Source organism: Patiria miniata, unplaced genomic scaffold (assembly GCF_015706575.1).
Source record: "Patiria miniata isolate m_02_andy unplaced genomic scaffold, ASM1570657v1 HiC_scaffold_3, whole genome shotgun sequence".
NCBI classification, from domain to species: Eukaryota; Metazoa; Echinodermata; class Asteroidea; order Valvatida; family Asterinidae; genus Patiria; species Patiria miniata.
The window spans coordinates 46510327-46537281 of NW_024037069.1; the positions used below are offsets into that span (position 1 = coordinate 46510327).

At 40.6% G+C, this 26955-nt stretch overlaps 1 protein-coding gene across 1 annotated transcript in view; it reads right to left on the minus strand.

The window, feature by feature from the left end:
- LOC119736869 (mucin-5AC-like) overlaps positions 1-26955 on the minus strand; it is a 36214-nt gene that overhangs the window by 7560 nt on the left and 1699 nt on the right. Inside the window, exons 2-18 of the mRNA XM_038210878.1 lie at positions 25492-25686; positions 24617-24805; positions 24151-24381; positions 22743-22931; positions 10400-10561; positions 8215-8397; positions 7878-8042; positions 7107-7268; positions 6242-6403; positions 5745-5930; positions 5283-5429; positions 3655-3852; positions 3421-3483; positions 3040-3165; positions 2815-2852; positions 1000-1104; positions 5-50 (exon numbers count right to left, since the gene is read on the minus strand). Coding sequence (XP_038066806.1) covers positions 5-50; positions 1000-1104; positions 2815-2852; positions 3040-3165; positions 3421-3483; positions 3655-3852; positions 5283-5429; positions 5745-5930; positions 6242-6403; positions 7107-7268; positions 7878-8042; positions 8215-8397; positions 10400-10561; positions 22743-22931; positions 24151-24381; positions 24617-24805; positions 25492-25686 — 2547 coding nt within the window. The remainder of the gene's footprint in view (positions 1-4; positions 51-999; positions 1105-2814; positions 2853-3039; positions 3166-3420; positions 3484-3654; positions 3853-5282; positions 5430-5744; positions 5931-6241; positions 6404-7106; positions 7269-7877; positions 8043-8214; positions 8398-10399; positions 10562-22742; positions 22932-24150; positions 24382-24616; positions 24806-25491; positions 25687-26955) is intronic.

A 26955-nucleotide genomic window follows, 5' to 3' on the forward strand; every position in this document is an offset into this window, starting at 1 on the left:
TTACCACAAACAGGACAGCACCTGTCCGGGCTTACTTCCAACAGTTTCCCCTATTAACACAAATAAAACAAATGTTCTTAAAACAAACAAATATGACTTACGTTTTAGATGCCGTTTGACTCCCAGTTCTATATGTTAAGGAGAATACACGAGAAAGTGTGGATTCGTAATTTAAGAATTCACACTTGCAGGTGTATTCTTCGACTTAAACCATTGCGTCAAAAGAAGTATTGGCATTAACAGTGAGTGGAGATGAAAAGACTAGGGATAAATGTTGCAACCTGCCGCCACTTCCGCGATTGTGTACAAAGTCTTATGGAGAGGTCAAGAAATTTTTTTTAAAGTATTTCCTAACAAAATTGGAGATATTTCTCAGTCCCAGATTCATGTCTTATTATCATTTTTGCAATGAATTCCCTTCATTGAGATGATATATGGAGAAAAAAAGTGGCGTTAGGTTGCAACATTTGTCCCGACTCCTTCCGTTGATAAATTGATAGTTCAGACGATGATTTCTTTCCGACTCGAAATAGGTTTTGCAGTGACGGCGAAGAATCTGACAGGGAAGATGCATTGATAATTTCGGAAGGGAATTTTCACGCAGACGGTCCTATTAATGCTCATTACAGAGAACAATTGTCTGACGTGTTCAAAGTGTGGATTCGTAATTCCGAATCCACACTTTACTAAAGATTCTTCGTTCCGAATCCACACTTTGTGACCAGCGTAACAGATTCGTAGTTCCGAATCCACACTTTTAACAATAGTGTGACGTCATAGCAATGGTTTTAAAAAAAATACATTGTCATCAACCGTGGGCATAATCATCTATGTTACTATTCGTATCTATTAAATAACTTAGTTTGTATAGACAATGCTACAGTTTTCAACGTTGGTACTGTTTTGAAAAGTTTTGAAAAGGTTTGAACCTGCTGAAATTTTTTGTAGGCCTAAATGTTCAAACAAGACAGATTGTGCTGCCTGCTATCGTACACTTACATTCGGACATGTTCGGTTACAGATTACATCCTCTGGTATAATATTTCCATCCTCTCCGCAAATAAGCACAGTACAAGGTCTACCAGTGGGTATGAATTCGCCTTTCTGTGTGATAGAAGTGGACAAAAACATTTATGTAAGTCAAATTTCCCAGACATTTAGGCATCTGATTTTTCCTTCTGAATGTTCCCGAGACAGGATTGTCGTTTTTACATTTAGCATTAACCCTACCCGCTTTTCTCCAAATGATGTTTGACCAACCGTGTGGGGTGCTGTGGTCCAGTGGTTACGTTGTTCAACTCATGTGCCGTAGTACATGGGTTCCAATCCTGTCCGTGGGAACATGGTGCTTGTGCTCTTGAGCAAGGCACTTTAGCATTATTGATTCGTCCTTCGGATGGGACGTGTGTTGTGAAATGCACGTTAAAGAACCCAGTAACACTTATCGCTAAGTGAAGGGGGTTTGCCCTGTTTTTTTCCGACAGTGGCTGCAACATGCGCCTCAGCCCCTTAATAAACCATAATGGGTCTCATATTTCTCATAACCTTTCTTTAATAATTGACATAATTTCCAGCGCCTTGAGTACCTAGTTGTTAGAAGATACGTGCGCAATATAGAGACTCCGGAATTATTATTATTATAACCAACCGTGTGTTAATGGGTCGTATGAAAAAAAAAATAGCATTTGCAATTACTACCAATTTTTATGTATTCACTTGCATCAAAAACGCATATGCTAAAATCTGAAAGTTTTTACTTTTTAGCTTTTGCTAGCGTATATTTCGTTTTGTATGAATAAAAAGGAGCACAAAATGCTTTAGATTTCAAGTATTTACTGGTTATCTGTCAAGACTGGGTTGGGGACCTTGATATATAAAGTAAATGCTTCTGTGCATATTTCAATACACAAAAAGCTTTGTATGTGGAATTTTGGTATGATTTTACCAGCTTTCAAATGTGTCTATAATTTTTTTTATGTAACAGTGACTTTCTCTACCAGGACACTGTGGAGCTTTACAATTTGCATGAATGGTGAAAGTATACTTTCTGTATTCTGCAGCTGGTGAAAATTGTCTTCATAATTTTTGCTGCAGTTGATCAAATTAACTACTTTATGTATCACATTGATTTGGACTGTTACCCTATGTATAAATCCTGTGCCAGTTCGTACACACAACAAAGATCCGATTAATGACAATCATTCATCCACGCACACAATCCAAGAGTAAAAAAGCATTTGCTACCTGTTGTCAAGTGAAAAGAAAAGTTGTATTCATACGAGATTCAAGCATTTGCTTTTTCCTTAACCCCCTGGCATGATTTACTAGAAACCATACCCCCCCCCCGGCAAATTCCAACACCATGGGAAACAACACACACATATTTCCGACTTTGATTCTGGAGGTGTACCAACCCAATGTAAAAGACTGTCAGTTTAGGGGTACTGTATCCAATCCTGACAGATTCCAACAAAAAATGCTGTTGAGTTGAGTTTTTAATTTTTGCTTAAACTTCTTAGCATTTGCAAGTTTGTATTCATACAACCCGCTGACTGACAAAAGTTAGCATGAGTGTTACTTGTATCATGACAAGTGTGGTTAGCACGTGGGAGAGAGGCGCGTTATGTGACAGCCCACGTGCCCAGTGGATGAGGCCTTATGGATCGGTCTATTATTACAGATGTCGTTTTTTTCTTCTTCCAAAATGGCCAGTGCATGAAGTGTACACGGAAACTGTGTAATGCTGAAACAATACGTTCAAAAGATATTACATCTTTTTATTAAAGGTTTTAACAAAAACTGGAATTCACTTACGTTATACTCCTGATCATTAAATTTGCAGACAGGTGGGGCTGCAAAATTGAGAAAAGGTACAAAGCACAATTATTATTTCATTGTTGTCAAGAGAAAATATTCATTCTGGACATGAAAATATTTATTCTGGACAAGAACCAAGTTCTGGATCTTATTCAGTGAGTTGAGAAGTGTTGCATTCAAATAAAATTAAAGGGGAAAAAAATCAAATAAAATGTGCATTACGTCCGTTCCCTGCTGTTGTTACAGTTACAGTTGTTCCACCTTCTGTGGTAGTTTCTGTGACAGTCACAGTTGTTCCTTCTGAGGTGGTCACTTTCTCAGTCGTAGTAGATTTCACTGTTGTTGGCCCTTAAATAACAATGAGTCAGAATCAATAGTTAAGCGCATATTTATTACAATCAAATGTATGAACAGCTGTCAAATTTGGCAAGTCAATTGACCTAGTATAAGATTTTACTGTTTCAACAATAAGAAGATGACATTATAGGTCACCTGCTAACAAACCATTCAGCTTTATTTATTTCAAGGATATATTCAATAATGATTTAGAATTGACTTAGACCTGTGGAAAAATAGGATTATAATACCACTTAAGAAACTCACCCTCTGTTGTCACCTTAGTGGTTTCTTTCACAGTAGTTGATGGGGCTTCGGTAGTTATTAATCCTAACGTGGATGGAAAAAAAAAAACAACATTACTCAAACTTGCCAACTAAATCAAATGGATTATGAGAAACTTAGGGGAGATACAACACCCTTACAGTGCAACTTAATACTGTTTAAGATTCAAAGGTTGGGTACGAAATATTGAGAAGAGTTGAGGGTCAAACTGTGTACCTGTGGTGGGTGGTGCTTGAGTGGTAGTGACTACTGTTGTTGACTCCTCTGTTGTTGTTAACTCAGGAGATGTGGTGATCAACGTTGTGGTTGTCACTTCCTCGGTAGTACTTGGGGTCTCAGTGGTTGTTGGCACAGTGGTTCTTTCTTGAGTTGTTACGATGGTTGTAGTCGTTAATTCCTCTGTAGTAGAAATCACTGCCCGAAGAAATAAAGAGCAAACAAGAATGGGAGTAACAGACTTGCAAAACAATAAGCATCATTCCATCATTGGAATTTGAGAAACAGTAACAAAAGTAACACATATCAAAACAAGAAACCTTCTATTTTCTATATGTTTTGAATGGAAACATGAAATTGCATGTTTTTTTTAGTACTTCCAATATTGGAATTACCTTATTAAATGTTTATTTCTATTGTAATGCTTGTTCAGTACCAGTAGGTGATATAAATGGAAGGCATTTTGAAATGGCATTATTATTATTGTTATTACATATTTAACAATTGTTGACTGCTGCTATGTGGGATATGCTGTGTTTAACTCCTGAGGGGCGCCCCGAAGGGGTTAAAAACTATATATCCCACATCGCAGCAGTCAACAATTGTTTTGTTATATCGTGTATAAGTTGGACAAAAAAAATACTGCATGTGAGACTTGCGCAATCCCTCTGGCAATCCCGCTGGCAGTTTTGTAAAAACACAGTGTCCCTAATCAGGCCCGTATTAAGTGTTTCGTAGGCCCTAGGAACCAGTGTTCCGTAGGCCCTACTCCGATTTTTTTTTTTATTTATTTATTTTTTTATTCTAGACGCTCTGTGGTGCGATCTGAGGCAATTTTTGACCACTTTTTTTTTTTTAGCACAAGATCATCATTTATACATCATTTTCAAGTTAGGGGTCACTGAATTAGTTATTCGGAGCTATAAAATCAAAATGTAGTCGATCTTTTTATTCGGGGACGAGAATAGTTGGGGAGGGGAACGACATGTCTCCCGTCCCCCATCGTTCGACGCCCATGAATGGCATTGTGCTTCAGAACGACAGAGTAGGGCGTATATATGTTTGCCTACATGCTGAAACAGCGTCAGTTGGTGAAATCGACAATTCTGAGAGAGACCCTAAAACCTTATAAAAACTTTTCTCTGTGTGTGAGTGGGTAGGCCTGTGGCACACTGCGGTATTTTCGTAGGCCCTCAATTTTTCGTAGGCCCTAGGCACAGTTGCCTACGTGATAATCCGGGCCTGTCCTTAACCGAAATGAAAGATGTCAATAGGCTTCTTAAGACTATATCAACAGAACTATAGGTCTGATTGTGTTGTAACTTGGTATGTACCTACGTTGGGATGTGTAATACAGGTAACTATCAGTCTATAACTCGACTTGAACATACATTAACGAAATGTCGAAACAGCCATGTGTTTGTCCACAAACATAAGTAAATCTTGTTGTATTTTTACTGTTGTATGAGCGTTTTTTCCACCAACATTTTTTTTGTGCATTGCATGTGCACAAATATTTTTTTGTCTCTTGTATTTTGTAAGTTGGTCTTCAGGCCACAAGTTGAGAAAATAAACAATATAATGGGAACCAAACTCTATCCATTGATAAAAAGATCAAAGCCATTTACAGGTGGTAGTTTCCACTGTGGTCGTTTCGGTTGCTGTCGCCTCAGGGGTGGTGCTAACAACTGTGGTTACTTCCTTGGTTGTGGAGGGCTGAGCTGTGGTTGATGGCAAGGCAGTTGTTGACAGCCCAAGGGTAGTTGAAGGGGCCTCTGTGGTAGAGATACGTGTAGTGATCACTTCAGTGGTCGAAGAAACTTCTGCTTTGAAACATTTTTTTTACAAAGTGCAAAGATTTACCTGTCATGTAACTCTTTACATATATTTTGCAGCCATGTGTTACAAACATTCGACATCACAGAATTAACATAGCTTAATTAACTTGTCTTGGACACTGAGTAGATTTAAATTTTGGTGAGGATTTGCTTATCAATTCAGTTCCCAAAGGATGGAAGGATGACATGCAAATTAGCCATTATAAATTTCTGTCTTTGATTTCAATAAGATATGATCGTTATTCAACATACCAGTGGTAGATTCCTGTGTTGTCGCTATGGTCGTGGTTTCTTCCTCAGTTGTAGATTCAGGGGTAGTTGTAGAAACAACTATGGTGGTCTTTTTCTCAGTAGTTGTTGGGGCTGTAGAAGTTGAAGGGATTGTGGTGGCAATTTTAGAAGTCGTTTGGGTTGTTGTTTTTTCTGTTGTAGAAGCACCTTTAGTTGACGAGAATGCAAAAAGTATTGGTTATATAAATGATGTTTTAACCTCTTCAAATTTCTCAGGTTTTGAACATTTAAGTGCATTTTATTCCAGGATGCAACAAGCCCCTTGAATTGTTTTGGTTTGGGTATAGGATATGCTGATTGGTAAAGTTAATCTTATCGATTCCTGGCACAAGACAGTAAGATAAAATCTGGTCCTTATTGCTTTACAGTAAGAAAAATATAAATGTAGCATTTTTAAGGGAACTTTGTGAAATTAAGCTTGAATAACTTTGACAATTTAAGTCTAAAATAAACATTACCTGTGGTTGACTTCACCGTTGTGGTCTGTGTTGTAGTTGACTCAGGTGTTGTGCTCACAACAGTTGTGGTGATTTCCTCAGTGGTGGATGGAGGAGCTGTGGTGGATGGAGCCTCAGTGGTGGATAAACGGACTGTGGTTGTCTCAGTTGTTGTGGGTGCCGCTGCACAAAAGAGATACCAAGCATATAAACATATCAGTATTTAAATAAAACCAGCAAAGCCATGAAAAAACAACAAGATTAAACTGAACAGTTTCAAATTCAAGTACTTTGAACTAGATAGAGAAATAAACAGAAAAGAAAATGGGGATGCTTATGTTAAATGTCATTTATGCAGATCTAGTTGCCAAAGTTCGTCTGTCGGGGCCTAGTACATAACTGACATACAGATCCTTGTCATTTGATTGGTGGAACTTACATCACGCAACATTTGCTATTGCTCCCATTCCACGCCGGGGCTCAAAAAGTCCCATTCGCCATGTTCGCGCATGGGGAATGCGGAATACTATTCAGCAATTAGGATCATATATTCTTGTTCCATGACGCGGTATTTGTGTGCAAAATGCATGTTGATGTGCGCGTTCAACAATGCACGTAGCGGGTACTGTTCCAAAGAGCCAGTGCTATACAGAGTTGGGTTCTAACATTTTCATGATGGGGTGATTTGGAAGAGAGAAATAAAATTTCCACCAATTTTATATTGAAATAACATTTCAAATATATCAAATGACAAGGATCTATATGCCAGTTAAATAAAACAAATATTGAGTGGCTTTAAATTGTGAAAGGGGAGGAAAATTTTTGCTCAGTAGATTTTACCCCCATTTCACTCTGAGCCACTCAATATTTGTATACTATTTAATACCTGTCGTGCCTGCCAATGTAGTTACCAACACAGTGGTCAACTCCTCTGTGGTTGTTTGCTGTGGTGTAGAAGAGGTCACAGCAATGGTGGTAAGTTCCGCAGTTGTCAACCCTGCGGTTGTGGTTACTTCTCGAGTCGTAGATGCTCTCGTGGTTTCCATCTCTGTAATAATTAGACAGATAGTGCTTCATTAAGTTCTCACCTCCCTTATAAATATAATTCTAATGATACCTCCTTTCCAATGGACACAACACCAATTAATATACACCATATTACTACAGTATAGGATACGGCTTGCCAAGGGGCAGTTAACCAGTTGGAGCTGGCTCTTTAATTGTTTAATTACAAAACACAGTAACACACTCCTCAAAACCCCCACTGGATTAAAAACCAGGGGTAAAACTCCATGAGCAAAAACTCTAGCTGCCAGCAAATAAAACATTTCTAACGTTTACATAAAGCTATATATATATATATTTTTTTTTTAAAGCTGAACCATTTAAAATTGCTCTAGACTGAACTGACGTCGCAAGCTATATCACCACACCATCGCCTCAGTTATACGCATTCTTTCCAATGTAACTTTGACACGCCCTTTCCAACCCTTACTTAAACACCGCCTCAGAATTTATCCCTCAAACGATTAGACAAATTTTGCCTGCTCTACTCCCTTTCCTTTGCATCAGGGAGGGGGGGAGGGGGTAGTCAAAGGAAAAAAAATACATGTGGTCCAGAAAGTCCTCAGCCATGTTGTTTTTTGTTTAATATTACCTGTTGTGGACTGAGCAGTTGTTCTCTCTTCCGTAGTTGATTCAGGAGTAGTGGTAACAACTGTTGTGTATACTTCTTCAGTGGTTGTTGGCTGGGCAGTGGTAGAGGGTTCCTTGGTGGTTACAACATGTGTGGTTGTCCTTTCAGTTGTGGTTGGTGGAACCTCTGTAGATATCAAAGATATAACAAGAAACTCATAATCAACTTATGTATCCTCATTTTGGATTCAATTTGTTCATCAATTTCTGCTGATCTGTGCAAACTCTTCTATACTAGTAAGACCCGGACAAAGGCTCAACAATAACAGTTGATCGAAGTTAACTATAGGCCTACCCACCAGTTGTGGAGGCTTCTGTGGTGCTAACGACTGTTGTGACCTTCTCAGTGGTTGATACTTCTGGAGTGGTGCTTATCACAGTTGTGGTGGTAACCTCCTCAGTTGTTGATGGCACACCAGTTGTTGATGGTACTGTGGTGGTTCCGACTGTACTAACAATTGTTGTAGATTCTGTGGGTTGTACTTGTGATAAACAAAGGAAAGAATATGACCAACTTGCATAATAGAGGCTGGTAGTAAAGAAAGATGGCATCTTATGCACGACCCATTGCATCTTATGCTTCGCCCCATGTCAGCCCCATGTCAGTACGCCCCATTTCCACATCACCCCTTTACCGCTTCACCCCGCTGCCACTTCGTCCCACTTCACCCATTGACACTTCACCCCATAGCTTTTCTAGTTTCAATTTAATTTTTGCAAATAAATTGTAAGATTTTTCAAATATTGGTTGAAACAAAATGTTTTCTGAGAGGGCTGTGCAAAAACGTGCTTGATGTCTTAAACGTTTGTTGTGAGTTTTAATTGATTAACATTCTTAGGCATATTGATATAAAATATGAAGCTGAAAGTGCAATTAATCTAATGTGAAATTTTCAGGAAAACAACAGAAAAATACTCAAAGAGGCCAAGTTAAAAATGCTGAAAATGTACCGAAAGGAGAAAGAGCCAAGTAAGAACCTTGTTACCAAAACAATCAGGCACCTGTTACGTGCCGCAGTTGCAGCACAATCAGCGTGGAAACGGTTCTGAAAATAACCCTGCACCAACACCTGACTGTACTCAGCTACTACAAAAAAGTGATGACATTACAACCTCAAACTCCAACATAAAGCTTTAAGTATTTATCTTTAGAACTCAAGATTTAAAAAAAAAACATTTCATGCGTAAAAATATTTCACATGTTTTCATGCGACTGTAACTTGTTTTTGATTTATTTATTTGTGGTTTAAGTTTTTAAACCTTAATGTCACTGTTTTTGACACTCAGTGTGCAGAATTGTATATATTTTTTATCATGGGGAATAATAAATTAATTGAAATGAATTGAAAAGGATTAAGCCTAGGACTCAAAAATTAAATGAAAAATGAAACACACAAAGCATGTGCTATGTATTGTAAAGCTTCACTTCCAAGATGATTTGAACTTCTAATTTTGAGGGAAGCTGCAAGGGGCAAAATGGTGATTTATGAAGTTGTGATGAGGCAAAATGGTATGAGGCACTTCCAAGTGGTAATGGGGCAAAGTTGCAATGAGGCGAAATGGTAATGATGTTGAACTGGTTGGAGGAAAAGTGACATGTGGTGAACTGGTATTGGGACGAAGTGACAGACACCCCTGTTAAGACAGGTCTGCTGGGGTAAAGACTTTTTTTAATTTGTAAACTAAAAACAAAACAAAAACAAAACGGTTTCAGAAAACCTAAGTTTAATTTGGGACTAAGTTGTGATATTTACAATTAATACTGTGTTTTTGACTTTCATCAATGTCATTTCATAAGCACTGTATACAGAGTGATGTCCAAGCGCTTGTGAGTTTACAAGCTTACTGGGGTGGGAATCGAGCTAGTGAACTCCTGCCTGCTTAGTTCTTAAGGCAAAGCATGCAAACTTCCTTAATATGTCTACACAAAGTCCAGTACGAATTGAAATAAAAAACTTCCCAACCCCGAAATTAAAATAGCCTTTTTTTCCTCTCTCAAAACATATATATATATTTGTTAAGCTCTGTAAATTGTCCATTTTGCAAAAGAAATGTCCAATGACCGAATTACTTGTGCCAAAGTTGGAATAATGTGCCAAAGTTGGAATAATGCTTAACCAATATAGACTCCATAAACACACATGAAACCTATGTCGCAACTTGTTACTTGCATAAAGGTATTTATCTACATGACCCCAGACTCAGTTTTTCTCACATTTTAACACATTGATATTATTTAACAGCCAAACAACATAAATTCCCTATTAGCTTTCTTATTATATTATCTCTTTAATAACTTGGATGTAATTTATGCTTTAATAAAGCAAATATGAATATAAAGTGCACACTATCCTAGCAGATGATGTAAGGATCGAGAATAACAAACAAGTATGTCATTTGATTCCAACTAAACAAGCCTTCTGGTATGTTGTGTATTGAACACGAGGCCAATTACCATTCTTACATATTGGAAAATAAAACTACCTGTGGTTGACTTCACCGTTGTGGTCTGTGTTGTAGTTGACTCAGGTGTTGTGCTCACAACAGTTGTGGTGATTTCCTCAGTGGTGGATGGAGGAGCTGTGGTGGATGGAGCCTCAGTGGTGGATACACGGACTGTGGTTGTCTCAGTTGTTGTGGGTGCCGCTGCACGAAAAAGATACCAAGCATATAAACATATCATAGCCACTCACTGTTACCCTCAAGAGGCCTAACACTTTTAATGTTTACACAAAATATGCAATATATGACATGAATTCCATAAAAAATATCACATTACTTTTAACATCTCAAAGAAACTTACTTCTGTAACACACCCAAAAGTGACTTTTTAAAAACTGTTAAAAACAATAAATACATCAAGTAGAAGTGTATGCCTGTCGAAAACAGAACATACAGCTTTTCCCCTACTTGATTGAATTAAAAATATTTTGCTTTGTGTTGAAATTCAATAATTTGGTCCGTTCGAGATGGCATAAGTAGGAAAGCCACCACCATCAACTGAAAATTTTATGTCACGATGACATCATTTCAGATTTTCAATGTTTTTATCAATATCTACCTACCCACCAAGCTTCATAACGATCGGACATACCCTTATATGTGAATCAAAAATCACGGTTTTTTATGACGTCATGACGTCACACATTTTACGAAATTTTGTGTATCTATCTATGACTTAAACCTTTTACAAAAAGAATTTTGAATTTACCATGTTCCGTTGATGAGATATGACTAAAAGGTCCAAAATGGAATAATTCATATAAAATCACATGATGACGTCATAACGACGTCACTGCAATTTTTGTCTATAACACGTCCCGGAATACATGCATACCAAGTTTGAACCAAATCAGACTTGCGGTTCTGTAGATATAAGGCCTTAAATTATGCATTTTTAGGATGATGTCACATGACACGTGATAACGTCATGATGACGTCATGATTCGGCATACATCTTCAGATGGTGGTCTAAGTGTGTGCCAGGTTTGAAGTCGATTGGATTTGAAAAAAGTCAAAAAGTGCCCTGTAGAACAAAAACACGTGTTATCCTATGGGAAAAAAAGTGGAACAAAAATAGAAAAAAAAACTAGAGTTGTATGTCTGTTTGCAAACAGAACACAGGGCTTTTTCGCATTTTACAAATATTTGTTTCGTTTGTCCTTTTCCAGTCACTTTTCAGAGTGCTTCATGCAGTTAAAGGTTGTTCAAAACGCTTAAAATAATTCCTAAAGTATAATTTTATCAAATGATGTCACTTGCCCTGCAATGATGTCATCCTTAAGACCCTTCTCAATGCCCATTTTGTCATTGTGATTTTGGTTTGAACCAAATTTAATGTCAATCCGATGAAAGAAAGTGTGCAACTTGTGGAAGCAGAATAAAATTAGAAATATCTAAAAAATTATAATAACCAAACGATGACGTCATCATGACGTCACTTTAAACTTTGTATACTAGTACCATTATTTACCTACCCACTAGGTTTCATGACAGTCAGACCTTTCCTTATATGTATTTTGAAAATTTGCATTTTTATGATGTCATAATGATGTCAGATATTTTTTTCAAAATTTTCTGCAAATACCTTTTACCTAACAGACCAAATACACAAAGAATTTTGAATTTTGCATGTTACGTTCATGAGATATGGCTAAAAGGTCAAAAACTTCTAATATTCATATAAAATCTCCGGATGACGTCATCATGGCATCACCTAATTGTTTTTTTGTTTACCTATAACACATCCCGGTCTAGCCACATACCAAGTTTCAACCCAATCAGACTTACAGTTCTGTAGACATAGGACTTCATAATATGCACGTAAATTTCAAGAATCAATAAAAAAAATTTGGTGATGACGTCATAATGACGCCATAGTCTTGGCATAATTTTTGTATGAGGGTCTTCTTTGGCTGTAACATTGATGACGATTCCAGATTGCCAAGTTATAGAAATGGTGGCTTGACAACGTGTACAAAGTCAATGGGCTAACACGTGTACAAAGTTAACGGGCTAAAAAAATCCCACTGCAGAAAAATTGCACCTTTAAATTTGTAATTTGCCTTTGAACTGAAACATTTTTATGAAATATTACTTGATATTCTGACCCTTAGGAATATGTTCAATCGAATGACAGCACGAAAAAAACTACGATTTCTCTTTCCTTCTCATAGTAATTCTCGGCTGAAGTTCAGAACTACTCAGTAAGATATCAGTGTTGTATTGGAAAAGACTTGTGGAAAATCCCACTGCAGAAAAACTGCACCTTTAAATACGTTACATAGGGCTTTTCGGCATCATGATTTTTTATTATACGTCCCTGACTATGTGCATGCATAAACATAAAATCTGTCAAAGTTAGCCGAAAATCGGCTAAAACGGTCACTGTGATGTGGACAGGATTTGACCTCGGCAACACAAGCTCTGCAGGCTGACTGACATACGATGTATGTGCGTAAAGTACGTGTTTACTATACCTCATACATATTCATGATCGAGAGCCGAACGTTCACAGGTCAATTCACCATCACGTGCCAGATGTTATTCTTGCTGTTTACCAAATGCGCTTGCGAGGATTCACGCACATTGTAAATACGCATGCGTAGTAGACTGTCGCAAGGGTTACCAGTGCGACAGTCTACTACGCATGCGCTTTACAGAGCAATCGAGGAACTGTCGCACGGGTGCAGTACGCACCCGCGAACATCGCACGGGAGAGATGCATGGGTTGCACGGTTCGCGTAAATGTTAATTTACAGAGCTCAATGATGCCGTACTGGAGAAAATGTATAGACCGTGTAAAGATGTCTCCTGTACAAAAGAAGTTGTACACATTGCAAACAACTGTATTTACAACTGTAGTAACTGTATTATATTGCAAACGAACCGAACTAGTAATTGAAGTTGAATCTTTTGGTGAGCTGTACAAGTTTCCCCAAATTTTGTTTTAGGTGCATAATAATAAAACAAAATTCGGCAACTGAATATGTATGAGGTATAGTAAAACAAATATAACATGGTTTATTTCGAGTGGACAGTCGATATTAGCTCCCCTCCGTATTGGAAGTTGACAAACTAGTTCCCTCGGCTTCGCCTCGGGAACTAGTTTGTCAACTTCCAATACCTCGGGGAGCGAATATCGACTGTCCACCCTCAAACCATGTTATATTTGTATAATGTACATATAGACGTTCTGTGCATGTTTTAGAGCAGAGCTATTGTCAACCTGAAGTTTTAAGCGTGCGCAGGGCATGTCCGAGTTCGCTTATTGCCTCGAAGCTTTGAAATGTTTTAGATCTACCCTTCAATCAACATTTAAAGTAAAAACTAATATAAAAACTTCCATGGTTGATTTTTCAGGAATTTTCAAAGGAAAAGGGGTCTTTTCATAATAACTTCCGGTCTGATGACGTCATACGCCTAAAACTTCGCGCACGACTTAAGTGGGTCAAGGTCATCATATACACCAATATTTAGGCGATTCCGACAAACTTCGCCACAGACATTTATTCAAAATACATTTTTGAAAATTTTCAACCTGTCGCTAGAGGGCGCTCGAAGATTGCATGACGTCATCGGTAGGTGTTTTGAAGAATACTATCAGCCAAGAGACTAACACAGTGTTTTAGTTCATATCTATTACCACTTTTAAATAATAAGCCACTTCCGGTTTCGGCTTTTACGACCGGAAGCAAGGGTCACGTGATTGCACGCACACTGAATGAAATAAAGACTTCAACCTACTCTATCACTTGCCGGCAACAGAATGCTGCGGACGCATACGGTTGATTTATTATGCATTTTTAAATATTAAAAGTGTCACAATTTAATTGCTATCATGACGTCATCATCACACAATGTTGTTTGAATCAGGGTCTTTGCTTCGACAAAGAGTGGTGTAAATGAATTACTGGCAAAGAGTCGAAAATACCCTTTGAAAATCAACAATTGTTTTTAAATTTCTGTGTACAAAGTCTATGGGCAAAATTAAATATTCAAAATTCTGTAATAAATTAGTCGATGAAGTCACCATGACGTCAATCTTCGGGACACATCTGTGCTATAGGGACTATGCTTATGCCAACTTTGAATGATGTCTGACAAAGATTAATACCCAAAGTGCTGCAGAGAAAAATCGTGTACAAAGTCTATGGGATTTTTGGCGCCAAAAAAAAAAAAAATCAGAACAAAAAGAAAGGCTTTTTCGCAAATTTTGCGAAAAAGCCAAAAAAAATCAGAACAAAAAGAAAGGCTTTTTCGCAAATTTTGCGAAAAAGCCAAAAAACAAAAACAAGAGCTGTTTCGGTGTGTACACCAAAACAGCTAAATATTTTACCACACTCCCTACAATGGCACACCAATCAAGTAAAAGGTCTTGTTGTCCCCTCTTATTTGATACCACATTTGAGGTTGAGATGCTTGTAGTTCTGAAGATTAAATAAATTTTCACGCAGAATTACCCAACTATTGCTATGTTCTTCAGGAAGCACGGATATCCGCCTAAATAGCCGTTTGATCGGTTTTTCTGCATACTGACTCGCACTGACCACAAGGTGACCATTGCTCCCAAATCCACTTAACTGTTTAAGTGCTACGGGTATGGGCTGAGCATGTACAGTAATTGACGAAAGAAATATTCAAATCTGGTGAAGAATATTGGCAAGAAAAAGCGTTTACCTGTTTCAATAAAATGACCCCTACTGACCATTAAGTGACCATTGGCCAAACTCTGTGAACAACCAGGCTTGGTTCAAATATAAAACTGACCAACATTGACATTTGTTGGGTACTGTGGGAAAAGAAGCATTTTGCATATTAACGAAAATGACCACTAGTGACCATGACTCAGGTCAAGAAAGATACTATCCAAATTTGGCTGGTATCGGCCACGATATTTGGCAGATATAGCAAAATGACCACTGAGTGACCACTACCTGAAATATACTAAAATGCTGCATGGGGTATGGGCTAAGCATGTAACTGACAAAAAATGTTCAATCAGGTGAAGAATTTTGGCAAAAAAGCATTCGACCTGTTTCAGTGAAATGACCTCTACTCACCATTAGGTGACCTTTGGCCAAATTCTGTGAACAACCCATATGAGGCTTGGTCCACAGATGTAACTGACCGAGTTTGACATCAATTGGGTCAATACTGTGCGAGAAGCATTTGGTATTTTTATAAGAAAATTACCACCAGTGACCACTAGGTGACCATTGACCTCAAATGCTGGTCAATTAAGGTAGAACTAGGGTCAAGGAAGATCCTGTCCAAAATTGGCTGATATCGGCCAATGAATCCCCCCCCCCCCCACCACAGAAGTGTGGGACGAGTCTACGAGTGATACTTACCCAAATAGCTACTACATATGCATATTTATTCAGCTGACAGGCTCAAACACTAAAAGTTTTAATCAACCAACGAGCGCCCTCTCGGGGCCTACCCATTATGCTACGTCATGAATACGCCATTATACTTCCTCTTTTTTTCTCGCGCACTAAAGGTGAAAAACCATCATATTGCGAGCCGAGAGTGGAGAGGAGGGCGGGAAGCTATTTGGGTAAGTATCACTCGTAGACTCGTCCCACACTTCTGTGGGGGGAGGGGGGGGGGGGGAGTCTACTTCATTCACTTACCCAAATAGCTACTACATATGCATAGAGTGGCACCGACAACTGGTGGCCGGGTAGGCGAGACGCCCTTCAACCAAATGGTTAAACAACAGTATATATATATATATACATCATGATTTAAACCATTTAGGTTGAATATACATGTTATGTATTACCTGCCTAGTTGGTCTCCTGGCCAGGCCGGAAAGACTACTGTGCAGGGTAGGGTTCTTAGACAAGGACTGGTGAGATATCAGTATCGTCTTCCCCATGTTACCTCCAGTCTGGAGTATGTCACGTAGGTAGCAAGATGTGAATGTCGAGGCCGACTTTCAGCATGCTGCCTGTGAAACTTTTGAGATAGGGACCCCGCTAAAAAATGTCCAGGACGTCGCTATGGCGCGTACGTCATGGGCCTGGACAAGGACTCAGACAGGAGCATCCCTTTTGGATGGCCTATCCGAGTTAGCGAATTTGATTGCTGATACTACCCAACGCAAAATGGTGTCCCTTGAGTCGGGGCCATGCGGCTGCATGGTTGTAATAAAAAGCCGCCTGCAATCACCCCTGAGTGGTTTAGGTGTGTGCCAAATACCATTTTAGGGACCGCACAGGACGCCATAATTTGTTTGCGGGGACAGAGGAGGTGGACCCAATTTTTTTGGGACGAAAATATCAGGAGGGCTAAACCCTGCTGTCTGATTTTTTGTCAGAAAAGGACGCTTTTGGGATCAGGCGGACCCCGCCTGGTTCCCAGTGAATACGTCCCGGATCTAAAGTCAGCGCGTGGATCTCGCTGCTACGCCTAACAGTAGCCTTGCGAGCAGAAAGGCTAGCTTTATTGACACGTGAATGAGAGGTGCCTGGCCCAAAGGTTCGTATGGAGCCTTGGCCAAAAACTTCAGGACCGAACCCAGATCTCAGGATGGGACTAGATTCCGGACTGTTAGCCTCTCATTGAACATTCCACGGAGTAGGTGAGTGATCGCCACATTAGAGGAAATGTATGAGCCATCAGAGAAGCCGTGTGAACTACTGCTACGGCTGATCGTTAATTTCACACCATTCCTACTGACAAATTGGCTCTGAACAATGACAGTAGAAATTCTGAACAATGGTTTAAAGAAGCACAGAGTGAATCCACAGCCTGTTCTTCGCACCACCTACTATAATGTCGTAGTCGACTGTCATAGATTCGTGGTGTTGAAAGACGACGTCCCTTTGCGGCCAGGGCTGCAGCGTCTTCAGAAAGACCTGCTGATCGGTAAGCACGCTTGACAGTGGCCAGCACGCTAGGTGGAGATCTCCTGGAGCCGGGTGTCGGAACAGGGACCGAGGCTAAAAGGGTAGGTCGTGACGATCTGGGAGGATTAGAGGGGAGCCCAGTAGGAGCCTCACCAGTCACAGAAACCAGGGCTGGCGCGGCCAGAAGGGAGCGATCAGTAGGATCTTGCACCTGTCTATCTCCAGTTTCCCGATGACCTTTGTAAGGATTGAGATTGGAGGGAAGGCGTAAGCGAACATGTTTGTCCAGTCTACTGATAGTGCGTTCGAGGCCCATGCCTGAGGATGATGGGATCTCGAGCAGAACACCGCAAGCTGAGTGTTGATTGCGGAGGTGCACCAGTCTATGTGTGGACGACCTAGGATCGAGAAGATCCGACTTACGATTCTCTTGTTCGATGACCACTCTGTGGGAATTATTTTGCCCCTGGAGAGAGAGTCCGCTATGTCGTTTTCCGCACCAGGAACGTGAATGACACGTAGATCTACTTTGTGTCTGGTTAGCCACTAACACATTTCCCAAGTCAGGTAGCACAGCTGGGGTGACCTTGTACCGCCCCATTTGTTAATATATGCTACCACTGTCGTGTAGTCGGTCTTGATTAAAACAGACCGGCCCACTGCGTCTGCTTGGAAGTGGTGTAAGGCGTTGACTGCGCCTAAAGCTATAGAACATTGATATGTAGGGGGGAGGGGAGGCTCCCCAGCCCTCGTTGGAAGCGTCAGTGGAGATTATGGCGTGAGGATCCCCTCTGGGGAAACTCCATCTGCACCGAATGTTCTGTTCCAATGGCCACCACCGAAGGTGTGGCCAAATGACTTCGTCGATCGAGATTACTAGAGAGATTGGATCTGTCTCGGGTCAGTCATGTGCCAGAAGATGCATTTGCAAAGGACGCATCCTAAATCCGCACCAGGGGACCAGGTCCACTTAGCTGGCCATGATCCCTAGAAGTTTCAGCCAAGCTTGCGCTGGGGCGACTTGAACAGATAGAAAAAGTTTGACGCACTTCCGCAGGCTGGTAACGCGTTCCCCTGTGGGGACGGCTATGCCCCTGCGTAGATTGATCTCTGTTCCCAGAAAAGCGATTTCCTGGGACGGGATTAGTTGGGACTTCTTCTCTTGATGATGAAGCCTAGCCTCGTTGTCAACGTATAAGTATCTCTCAAATTTTGAGCAGTTTCGTCTTTTGATTTTCCCACTATCAGTCAGTCATCGAGATCCATAAAAATCATTGTTTTCTCGACGAAGACATGATGCAACTGCCCGCACAACCCTGGTAAACACTCTTGACGAGGTTGATAACCCGAAGGGAAGGGCAGTGAATTCGTAAGTGCGCTCCTGAAACCGGAAACGTAGGAATCAGGAGTGCTCTTGGAAGATGGGGACATGTAGGTATGCGTCTTTCAGGTCTAAAGACGTCCCCCACGCTGGCGTGGGCAATGACTCTAGAACTACATGGAGTGTTTCCATTTGGAAACGCTTGGGTCTGACAAACCTATTGAGCAGTTTAAGCCAGCCACCTTCTTTGGTGTTAGAAAGAAGGACAGGAAGCCTATGAATTGTTCCATTGGTGGTACCAAGCGGACTGCTCTCTTCTCGATAAGGGATGATATCTTGTTCGAGAGCTAATCCTTTGTCTGTGTTTGTCGGAACCAGTGTTTCGCGAACACATATTTCCGACCAAGGGGTGCTTGTAGATTCTAGTTGATAGCCGTGGCTGACTATAGAAAGCACCCTTGCGTCGCAGGTGATCTCTCTCCAGAATTTCTGAGACGACCCCCAACGAGCCTGAGTGTGGGGGTCGGCTCCGTGGGGGAGTCACCGCCGCCAACCGAGGCGGGGGGCCAATGGCCCATCGCCATGTCCCCGGCCGCTAGTTTGTACATACTGGTGCGCAGGGGCAGAGTAGGGCATGGAGCTGAAACCATTGCACCAGCTGATGCCTTGGCCGTCTGTTGGCGAAAGAGCTTGAATGGTTTCTTAGGGGAAGGGCGAAACGAGGGGAGCACCTCTCGTTGCCTTCTTGCCAGATAACTTGGGCTTGTTAGTAGCTGAAGGCTTCTTCAAGCTCAGTTTGTCCGCTGTTTTGATTCATTTGGCTTCAACTTCCAGAATCTCCTGGAATTTGCCTCCGAAAAGGTCTTTGCCCATAAGAGGAAGGTCTTCTAACTTCTTCTTAGTGCCTTCGTGCGGTATGTAAAGTGCCTAATTGGGGGAGGAGGCAAGTCGGTCACCACGAGTCCTGCCCATTCCGCACGGGTGGAAGCAGGGAGCTCGGAGCGCAATGAACGCGCAGACGGGGCCGGTGAGGATTCAATCCTTTTACCACTCCGTGACTGGTCGTCCCCGAGGGTTGCTGGAGCCAGCAGACCGGGGGGACGAGGCGAAGAAATTCCTGTGAAACTACGGGAAATCGACGCCAGGTGACGCCGATGGTCCAGAGATCGGTGGCGTGATCGAGCGACTAGTGGTCCCTTTTTGGGTCTTACCCTAGGGAACGCTGGTGGCCTTTGATGCGGCCTTTTTAACCGCGGGACCCTTACGGCTGGTCGCCTGGGGGGCCGTGGTTACACGGGGGGTTTTATCACCGGTATCCTCACAGTGTTCCATACCGTAGGATGTATGTTTGATGCCAGTCAAAACGCGTAACACGGGATGACCGTAACCAACTATGGCGATGTCCCTGCGTGGGAGACTCACTGCTATCTTGTCTTTTCGTACTATTGTACTACTGAGATAAATGCAGTTGAGAACGGCCAAGGAGAAGGGAACGACTGCTGGTCGCTGTACCCCACGGAATTTCTCTTTACACGCCAGGCGAGGTGGCCGAGGGAAGGGAACGGCCAGCGGCCGATATGCCCACGAATATCTCGCCGCTATCTCATTTGTCGCCGCACTACCGAGATAGCTTAGGACGGCCGAGGGGCAGGGAACGACCTCTGTCGATATACCAAACAAAACGTCCTCTTCTAGCTCCCCGAGCTAGCTGAAACGGTCAGGGGGGGGGGGGGGGAAGGGAACGACCTCTGTCGATATACCCCCACTGTACTCGTCTCGCTAGGCCCTAGCTCACCGCGAGCTTAGGGAAACGAACGGAGAACAGGGAACGGCCAAAACCGCTGTATTCTTCTGTCCCTTACTCTATGGTCTGGAGTGACTCGCACGTACTGTCAAAAATGCTTGGAAGTAACCAACAACATTTGACATTCAGTCCGCCGAAACATTACATAAAATAGCCGCTGAGACAATACATGAAACAGTAGTTAATGCCTGTAGATGAATCTGCATTAAACATTAAAAATTAAGCACAGCAATAGTGTTGTTTATTGGCCTCCGTATTTTTTTAATACGCGGCGGAATATCTGGCCGAATACATGACAACCTTTACGCAGTCAAGGAAGATCCTGTCCAAATTTGGCTGAAATTGGCCACCAAATTCGGCAGATTTTAGCAAAATGACCACAGATGTAACAAAACTTGCCATATCTGTGTTTCCCACATTACACATAGTGTATGCTAGCCAAGCAAATAACAAAACCTGTCTTATCTTCAAGTAAACTTGAATCCTCCATCCTGATTGGTCGATCCATGGCAACAAGCCGTGCTACATATAACCATGTAGCACGGCCTCGGTCCATACCGCACTCCGCATATTGCGCTGTTCCAAGATGCGAGCGACATTCCAGCTGCATATGCTAAACTGCTGAATGTCCGTGTAAAGCGTGCTCGTTCCAACTGTACTGAGCGTCAAGTTCACTTGAAGATAAATTCGTTATCATGCTTGCGCTCGTGGAACACGGAAAATGTAGTGCGTCTGTGTCCCACATACCACTCGGCCTTTGGCCTCGTGGTATGTGGGACACAGACGCACTACATTATTCCGTGTTCCACTCGCGCTCGTGGGATAACTTATAATATCTACGTTTCTGACATTTCACATATTGCAAACGAATCATGCTGATAACAAAACTTGCCTTATCTCCTTTTCTGACATTGCACGTATTCCAAGCAAATCATGCCGATAACAAATCCTACCATATCTGTGTATCACATTGCACGTAGTGTATGCTAACCAAGTTTATCAAACAAAACTTGCCATAACTCCATTTCCTCGAATACACATAATGCATGCGAACTGGCATCGTACCAAGCCGATAACAAAACTGTGTTTCCTCGTTGCACATAGTGTTTGACAATCGGCTGACGAAATGACCCCTCTTGACCAATAGGTGACCATTGGCCAAATTCTGTGAACAACCCATATGAGGCTTGGTCCACAGAGGCAACTGACCAAGTTTGACACTAATTGGGTCAAGACTGTAGGAGAAGAAGCATTTTATATGTTTGAAGAAAGTGACCACTAGGTGACCATTAACCTCACATGCTGGTCACTTAAGATAGAACTCGGTTCAAGGAAGATCATGTCCAAATATGGCTGAAATCTGCCAAGGAATTTGGCAGATGTAGCACTTTATTTTTGGTCAAGCGACCGTTTGCCCGAAGAAAGAAAGAAAGAAACGCGATGATCACATTATATCAGCGTGCTTCGCACGGCTGATATAAATATCAAAATCTGTTTCTGAAGACATACCCTTTTTTGGCTGGTGATGGGAAATTAAGATATCTCTTTGGTTGAAACCGGTTTATGACATGATGACCTTAAAAATGTACTTTTCAAAGTCTTATATTTACAGAATTACAAGTCTGGCTAGGTTAAAACTTTGTAGCACATAGACAGGGACTTCATGTGAAAACTAAGGTCATGTCATGATGACAATAGCTTGTTATTGTCTATATAATTTTGATTCCCCCCCCCCCATCTTATTAGTATATCTCGAGCATGTCAATTCTTTCAATCAAAAATTCTTCTTTTGTAGAAGGTTCGGTAGGTCATAGATATGCACAAAATTGCGAGAAATACGTGATGTTAATATAATTTCACCAAAATCATATAAGGGAAGGTGAGATCGCTATGAAACTTAGTTTGTAATTAATGTTATTAGTATGCAAAACACAAAGCGATATCAAGATGATTTGATGACTGATTGTTTTTGTGAATTTTCTTTTTAATTTCTATACAAAATTGACACTGTCTGTAATTGGATGGACTTTGAACTTGGTATCTAGAGACAAAGACAACCTAGTACAAGAGTGCATCAACAAGTGACGTCATGATGAGGCAAGACATGAGCTTAAATATGCATTACGGACAGAAAACATTTCTAATTTTTCCATCTTCTCACTAATTTTTATATAAATTAGCAAATTTTCTTTCTTTTTTGTTTGCTTTGTAGAAGACTAAAATTCAAAATGTTTTCAATTCATGTCAAATAGCCAAGCACCTTCAAAATAATTCTCTGAAGATTTTGATTGATTCTTTCAGTTCAGCCTTAATAAAATTCCACACTACACAGTCTGTCTCTACCTGTTGTACTTTCTTCAGTGGTGCTCAGTACTGTAGTTGTCTCTTCAACTGTAGTTGACTCTGGAGTAGTTGTGTAAACAACAGTGGTTGTCACCTCCTCAGTAGTTGATGGTGCCTCAGTAGTTGATGGTACAGTTGAAGTAACGGTAGTACTCACAACAGTGGTTCTAGCTTCTGTTGTTGAGGCTTCTGTTTATGGTCAAGTTATACTATTTCAATGCTGATTCATTTAGAACAGGCTGTATCAACTTGAGAACAATCAACCATTTCACCTTGCATGTAAACTGTAGGCCTACCCTGTGCAGGGATATACTGTATTCATGTACATGGCCATGCATGTTGATATGTATATGTCTATATGTATATTAAAGATATAGTCCATCATTTGTAATTTGTGCATTTTGTTCGTTTGAAGCAACAAAAGTGCTCAAAATCTAATGAAGGATACTGAACAACTAACCTGATGAAGTTTCAGCTCAGCTTCAGCTGTATATTCCGAGAAAAACAGCATTCTACGATCTCAATTTCAAATCAAAAGTTGCTGAATCATGTTTTGAATTGTTTTGAATTGCAGCTATACGCGATGTCGCGCACTGATTTGACGAATTATAGCAACCGCGCGCGCCTGTGTGTCGTGCCAATGCTTGCGCGCGCTGCACGAATAACAAAACGAACTACTAATTTAAATTTTCCTACGGTGCGTCTTAAGACGCACCGTTGGAAAGGCCTTCTTTCGTTGATTACTTCAAAATGATAGCTTGCCAGAAAGATTAATTTCACAGGGAGTTTAGTCCACTTACTATCTTTCAAACAAGTATGTTTCTCAACAATAATACGCCAGTTACCTTTTCGGATGGCTGAAAATGATGGACTATAGCTTTAAAGCATATGTAGATTGAACATGAATTAAACTTGAATGTCATCAGTAATTTGGAGAAAACATATGGAATGCTTGCAATTACTAGAGGACTTTTATCCTTGCTTTGTGGTCAATAAACAGATCAATTCACTCTCAGAAAGTGTGAGGCTAATTATTTCATGTGACATATGAACATTTTCTGCCCTTTGTCAACTTTTATAAACACCATTTTGGCAATTTGATATTGTTTGTTTACAAGTACATGTGTATTAAATCCCGACTGGATATATAACCCCTGAATTCCCTATTCATAGTTGTGAATTTATACTTTTTCAAGTAGCGTATTTTTAATTATCAACAATTAGGAAAGTCAGGTTTGCCAGGATACAACACTAAAAATCCTGTTTTGTAGGTGCTTGCTAAAGCGAGACGAATGGGAAGTAGGGGGTGCAGGATTCACATTATAACAATGACACAGAGAGAATCTGAAACAGTCTCTGTAACCAGTTGACCCTTAGGCTGCCAATGCAAAAGTATAAAAACTCTAACCTGTTGTAGACTCCACTGTGGTGACTTCCTTTGTGGTAGATTCAGGGGTAGTGGTCACAACTGTTGTTACCTCCTTGGTCGTTGAAGGTGGGGCAGTCGTTGAAGGTGGGGCAGTTGTTGAAGGTGGGGCAGTTGTTGAAGGTGGGGCAGTTGTTGAAGGTGGGGCAGTTGTTGAGGGAGCCTCAGTAGTTGTCACACGAGTAGTTGACTTCTCCGTTGTACTTGGAGGACCTATAAGATACAGTCCACAAAGTTTCAATTTGAGTTAGGTGAAAACAAAATAATCTTTTGCTCTTTGCTGATCTTTATTTCAATGAGTAACTTATATTCTATTCCACTATCCAGGTCTAAAAGAAAAAAACAACATGTCACAATGTATCCTTATCAAGATCATAATATAAACAAATCTTGAACCTTCAAATTCATGGAAGCACTTGGTAAAAGAGACTTATTGTTCTTCAATTACCTGTTGTACTTTCTTCAGTGGTGCTCAGTACTGTAGTTGTCTCTTCAACTGTAGTTGACTCTGGAGTAGTTGTGTACACAACAGTGGTTGTCACCTCCTCAGTAGTTGATGGTGCCTCAGTAGTTGATGGTACAGTAGAAGTAACGGTAGTACTCACAACAGTGGTTCTAGCCTCTGTCGTGGAGGCTTCTGTTATTGCACAATTGACAAAATGTTTGTCACTTTTAATAGTATAGTTTAAAAGCAATATAATATAGTAAAAGTATAATAAACATAAAATATAATAAGCTATTAATATTCACCATCTCCTTTCAGTGTTTTTTTGTTCATGAAAATTGTGGTACAGATCAATCCAGCAAATTCTTGTTATATTTTAGGCATTTCAGCACCCTTATTGAATGTTTTATCTTATAATGGATTAATATAATTTAAGCATCTGTATATAAATGTGCCGTAAAAATAAATGTCTGGGAAAGTATATTCAACCTTGAGGGCTAAGTAGCCCTTTGAGGGTAAGTAGCCCTCAAAGTGCCAACAAATGTCAAGTCATTCAATCCTCAAACTTCCCCAAACAGCCCTAGCACTCTATAGTTTTATTGATTTATGGAGTAAACACAATGTAATACAATTTCATACAAGTGGTAAAGGGTTCCATTCCCTACTTGTACGGATATGCTCACAGCCAAACAGCTATGTGTTGACATGCTCAATAGGTGGAGGAACCTAGATTGTCAGCTGCTTGCCAAAGAGGGCATGTCAGGCTCCAAGACTCAAGCGGAATTCAAACTCACAAACCAGAAAACACGGAAAGAAAAAAACAGTCTGTCCAACCATTTCAACATCAGACCCAAATGCCACATGATGTCATATCTAACCTGTTGTAGACTGCATTGTGGTGACTTCCTTTGTGGTAGATTCAGGGGTAGTGGTCACAACTGTTGTTACCTCCTTGGTTGTTGAGGGTGGGGCAGTCGTTGAAGGTGGGGCAGTTGTTGAAGGTGGGGCAGTTGTTGAAGGGGCCTCTGTAGTTGTCACACGAGTAGTTGTCCTCTCTGTGGTACTTGGAGGAACTAGAAAAGCAACTTTGATTGTTTAAATTGTATTAAGTAAATCAAATATAGTTTGTTTTAAAGATCACAATTTCATTCATGCTTAGCACACATATTTTCACAGTGGCCATTTAGTTAGTGGGCATGTAAGGTACTTAGTTACACATAGCACCAGTGAACTTAGGTTTCTACAATTTTCTACATGAGAATCATTTTTGTAAGTTGTGGTTCCCTCATGAATTAAGAGTCAAGGACCTCTTGCAGCCATTTTTCACATAGTGAATGAAATGCATTGGGAGGTTTTTGTGACAGGTGAGTTTTCTTTTGAGGTTATTTCTTTTGAGGTTATTTCTTTTGAGGTTATTTTTCGCCATGTGCGTATTTGACATAGTACTACTTGTGTTTTTGTACAAAACCTGCCGTACATTAGCAAAAGTTGATCACATGTCAGTCAAGTCAATCACATGTCAATCACAAGCCAATCACAAGTAGATTACAAGTCCAACCACAAGTCATCCAGTCCCAAGTACCCAACAGCACCCTCCCTTATCCGGAAAAGCATGGCAAATTTTTAAATGTTTAACCCTAACTCCCTAGGCCTTTTTGCTAGGATGTAGCCTCAATCCTGCAAAGTCCTCCAATTGGCCCCATGGAAAAATAGCATATAGCCTCAATCCTGCAAATTCCTCCGTTATTTCTTGAATATGGTCCATGGAGGTATGACCACTGCCTGAATCCTGCAAAATCCTCCGGCTATGACTGTCAATAGGCTGAGGCAGAGGCAGTGACATCCTGGAGCAGTACGGAGGTTGTCAAGTATAATCAAGGACTAAATTTACGCACGGCTGAGCATAAACAACACAAGGTCTGGCCCAGGACCTTGACACGGTGCATCTTTCGAAAATCAGCAACGCACTTTGCCATGTAACCTCAATCCTGCAAATTCCTCCAATTTGCAAAAAGGATTTTGGAGAATTCAGGGGGGTTAGGGTAAAGAAGTGCACTTTTCAACAAATTAGCCGAAAAGGAATATCAATTAGTGTTCATACACTTAAGAGGATAAGAATCGCTTAAATAACTGGTTAGGAAAACCACAATTTTTTTACAAGTTCCATCCAAAAATTAATTTGAAATTGACAGTCAGTTGCAAAATGACTTTGACAGTCAAAAAAGCTCAAGCAGTCTTATTCTTTGGATTAACTCATCTAAAACAAGTCAGGTGTGTTTACAAATACAAATGCCCGCAACCATGACTGTTTCCATGACATAACACCACTCTTTTAACATCAA